Source organism: Galeopterus variegatus, unplaced genomic scaffold (genome assembly GCF_000696425.1).
Source record: "Galeopterus variegatus unplaced genomic scaffold, G_variegatus-3.0.2 Scaffold4940, whole genome shotgun sequence".
Taxonomy (NCBI): Eukaryota; Metazoa; Chordata; class Mammalia; order Dermoptera; family Cynocephalidae; genus Galeopterus; species Galeopterus variegatus.
In genome coordinates this window covers 118,906-123,219 of record NW_007731051.1, presented here as the reverse complement: position 1 = coordinate 123,219, position 4,314 = coordinate 118,906, and the positions used below count along the sequence as shown (strand labels likewise).

Below are 4,314 nucleotides of genomic sequence, written 5' to 3'. Positions count from 1 at the left end.
GAAAAAATTTTTTTTTTTTTTTTTTTTTTTTTTTTTTTTTTTGTCTTTTTTGTCTTTTTCCGTGTCCAGCAACGGATCGCAACCCTCAGTGTTGCCCCCGTACCGGACCGGGGACTGGCAACGGGACCGCAACCCTTGGCGTTGCCCCCGCGCCTCGCTCAGCCAGTGAGCGGGAACCGGTCTGTATGTGGGATCCGAACCCTCGGGCGGAGCCAAGCGGCGCACTATCCAGTGCGCCACTGGGCCGGCCCTGAATAGATTTTTTTCTAAAGAATACATACAAATGGCCAATAGGTGTATGAAAAATAATCAAAATCACTAATCATCAAAGAGATGCAAATCAAAACCACAATTAGATATCACTTCATACTTGTTAGAATGGCTATTATCCAAAAGATGAATGATAACACATGTTGCTGAAGATGTGGAGAAGAAAGAACCCTTGACACTGCTGGTGGAATATAAATTACTATAGCCATCATACAAAACTGTATGAAAGTTCCTCAAAAAATTAAAAATAGTACTAACATATGAACCAGCAATCCCACTAATGGGTATATAGCCACAGGAAATGAAACTAGTGTTGAAGAGATATATGAACTCTTATGGTGACTGCAGCATTATTCACAATAGCCAAGAAAATATAATCAACCTAAGGGTCCATTATTCGATGAGTGGATAAAGAAAATGTGGTGTATATACACAATGGAATGCTATTCAGTCCTAAATAAGGAAATATTGTCATTTCTGAAAACAAGTATGATCCTGGAGGACATCATATTAAGTAAATTAAGCTAGACACAGGAAGACAAATACCATATGACGTCCCTTATACATGAATGTTAAAAAATTGAACTCATAGCAGTAGAGAGTATAATGGTGGTTACCAGGGTCTCTGGGTGGGAGGTACTGGGAAGATGTTGGCCAAAGGACAAAAAATTTCAGTTATACAAGTAGAATAAGTTCAAGAGATCTATTGTATATATGGTGACTATGGTGACTGAAGTTAATAACTATGTTTTGTATTCTTGAAAGTTCCTAAGAGAGTAGATTTTTAACTATTCTCACCACAAACAAGTCTGAGATAATGCATATGTTAGTTAATTTAATTTAGCCATTCCACAATGTGTAGATATTACAAAACAATATGTCACACATGATGAATACATGCAATTTTTGTCAATTAAAAAAGAAAAAAAGAAGATTTTAAAAATTTAAATATACATTAGAAAAGGACGGTGATATTTATCAAATGAAATAAGTATAAAAAAGGAAAACCACATACTGAGAAAAGACTTTGCAATACATATAACCAATAAAAAATTAGTACAAATGATTCCTAAAGAACTTCAACAAACTAATCATAATGGAAAAAACAACCAGTAGAAAAAGTGACAAAAGAAATACACATTTCATAAAATATTGAGAAAAAGAATGTTGAATAAACATATGAGTATATGCTCAATTTTGTCAGCAATAAAAATTGAAAATTAAAACCACAATGAAGTCACTGTCTGAAACATATTACATTAGCAAAAATATCAAACATCTCATATTACCAGCTTCTGGTAAGGATATAGTTTAATGGAACTGTTATGCACTGCTGGCAAATTACAATAGAGCATTAGGGGGAAAATGCACTCATCTGTAAAGGTGAACATGTAAACATCTTACTTAATGCAAAAGAATTTCTCTCAGGATGTTCACAGCAGCACTATGTGCAATATGAAACACTAGGAACAACCCAAATGGCCACTGATTGAATGAAAAAACAAACTGTGGTGTATTCACATATGGAATACTATACAGCAGGGGAATTGATGAGATGAATGTGACAAGCACCATCAGGATTAAATCATAAAAATTCACTATTGTGAATAAAAGTAAAATTCAGAGAACTATGCACTATACAATTTTGAGAAAGGGAAGGAATAAGAAAAACTAAACAATATATTTTAAAGATATACACATATGTAGTTAACCTATTTAACTATGATTAAGAAAAAGTTTAGCACTGGGATTACCTGTAGAGAGAAAAAAAGGAATGCTACAACAAACATTTTAAATAAGAAAGGTTCTAAAATATATTTTCAGTTAGAAAAATAAACTCAAAGTGCATGCATGATGGTAATACAGTGAAAGCAATATGATCTTTTTGCTGGTTTGTGATGTTAAAAGACGGCTGCAAACTGAGAAAAATTTGGTTTTTACATAAAATTGGAAAACAAACTTTTGTTTATACCACAATTCATTTCTTCATCTGTAAGTCAAGTATTTAAGTTGAATACAACTTTTAGGGAACACAATGCCTATCCAAAATTATACATTTCTTTACCCATATCTTCATCATCAGAAAGACAAAATAAGCTTTACCTATTCTTTGATGAAATGGCAAAAATGTACATGACAACTGATGAGTAAAATCATAAAAATATGCTTATAACTTGGACTAGTATGATGTTCAAATCCAAAAATAAGTATCTTTCCTTCCACCAAATACTAGAATCTGTTTGTATCATCGACCACAAAATTGTTCACTCACAGTGTCCTTAACTAAACACATTATCACGTGTCATCCAGATATCCTGAACTGAAATTGCACAGACATTAACCTTACAAACAGAAGTGATCTTAAGACAAAATGCATAATGAAGCTGTACATAGCTGCTGTGCTGGTGCAATGATGAACACTACAGTTTAAAAACACTATTCAGGTCCAAGAAATGCATTGTATGGATTAATCAAATTGCTTTCTCGTGAATTTGGGTGATAGAAAATTTTCAGAAGTAGCTTGATTTTTTCTTTTGAAAAGAATAAACCACTTTCTTCTAAGTCCCATTTAAATATACATCAAGAAAAATAAAGTTACGAGGTGAGCTTAATTTTATTTTTACTTGTAGTAGAACAAATACCTGTGCCTTTTACTTATCCTCCAGAATTTCTCTATTACATTGATTCTTATCTTAAATGATAATTTATTCTCCTTTTTGATGGCTGTGTATAAATAAAGACACAAATCCCTGGAGAATTCATTGAATTCACTAAATCATCCATTGTTCGAATTTGCTGTCTCTGTGTTGTTTTAGAACTTGTACCTAACATGCTCAGTGAGGGTCACATTGTTTATGTGTCCATATGCAACTTGCTACACCAGAGTTTTTCCATAGCATTTTTCATCTCTGAATTTCTCAGGGTGTATATTAAAGGATTCAACATGGGAGTGATAACCGTATAAACCACAGTAATGGATTTATCAATGAGAAAGGTGGAGACAGGTCTAACATACATGAAAATACAAGGGCCAAAAAAGAGGACAACCACTGTGAGGTGAGAGCTGCAGGTGGACAGGGCTTTGTGCCTCCCTTCCTGACTGTAAGCCTGAAGGGAGTTTAGAATGACCCCATAGGAGATTAGCAGAAGGATAAAGACGACCAGACAGATTGCTCCACCATTGGCCACCACAGTGAGGCCAATAATAGAGGTGTCAGTGCACGCAAGTTCCAATAATGGGAACATGTCACAGATAAAGTGATTAATGACATTGGGGCCACAGAAGGGAAGATTGTACACAAAGACAAGTTGAACCATAGAGTGCACAAAACCTCCAACCCAGGCCATCACCACCAGCAGGATGCACACCTGTCGGCTCATGATGGTCAAGTACTGCAGTGGCTTACAGATGGCCACGTAGCGATCATAGGCCATCACCAGCAGAAGGAAGACCTCAGCACCCCCAAATAGGTGTTCTATGAAGATCTGGCCCATGCAAGCTGGGAAGGAAATAGTCTTTTTATCACAGAGTAAATCTATAATCAATTTGGGTGAAATGGCAGTGGAATAAACAGCATCCATGAGTGACAGACAGGCAAGGAAGAAGTACATTGGGGAGCCCAGGGAGGGACTGGCAATAACAGTCACCACAATGAGCAGGTTGCCCAGCATCGTCACAATGTATATGAGTAAGAACAGGACGAATAATGCTTTTTGTACCTCAGGCTTCTGCGAGAGACCCATCAGGAATCATTCTGTGACATTGTTACTCTGTCCCATTTGTTCTTCTATCAGTCTGGTATCAGGGATGAGAGCTCAGGAGAATAGGACCTGTAATAAAACTGACAACAGAACTATGAGTACCTCCATTATATCATGAAGCTCATCTTCATTGTTGTATCTTCTACAGTGCTTTATGCACAATAAACATTTAGTAAATATCTATTGACTTCCATTCTAAAGAACCCAATAGACCTTCCCATGACAACTTTATTGCTCGTCAGATAATTTTTCTTGGGCCTCCTGGTAAAATGTTCCATCTGT

At 35.9% G+C, this 4,314-nt stretch overlaps 1 protein-coding gene across 1 annotated transcript; it reads right to left on the bottom strand.

The window, feature by feature from the left end:
* Positions 1–3,123: 3,123 nt before the first annotated feature.
* On the bottom strand, positions 3,124–4,050 carry LOC103604061 (putative olfactory receptor 4A8). Its single transcript, XM_008588645.1, is given in 1 exon segment — positions 3,124–4,050. A coding segment is annotated over 1 exon segment (927 nt).
* Between the last annotated feature and the right edge of the window lie 264 nt (positions 4,051–4,314).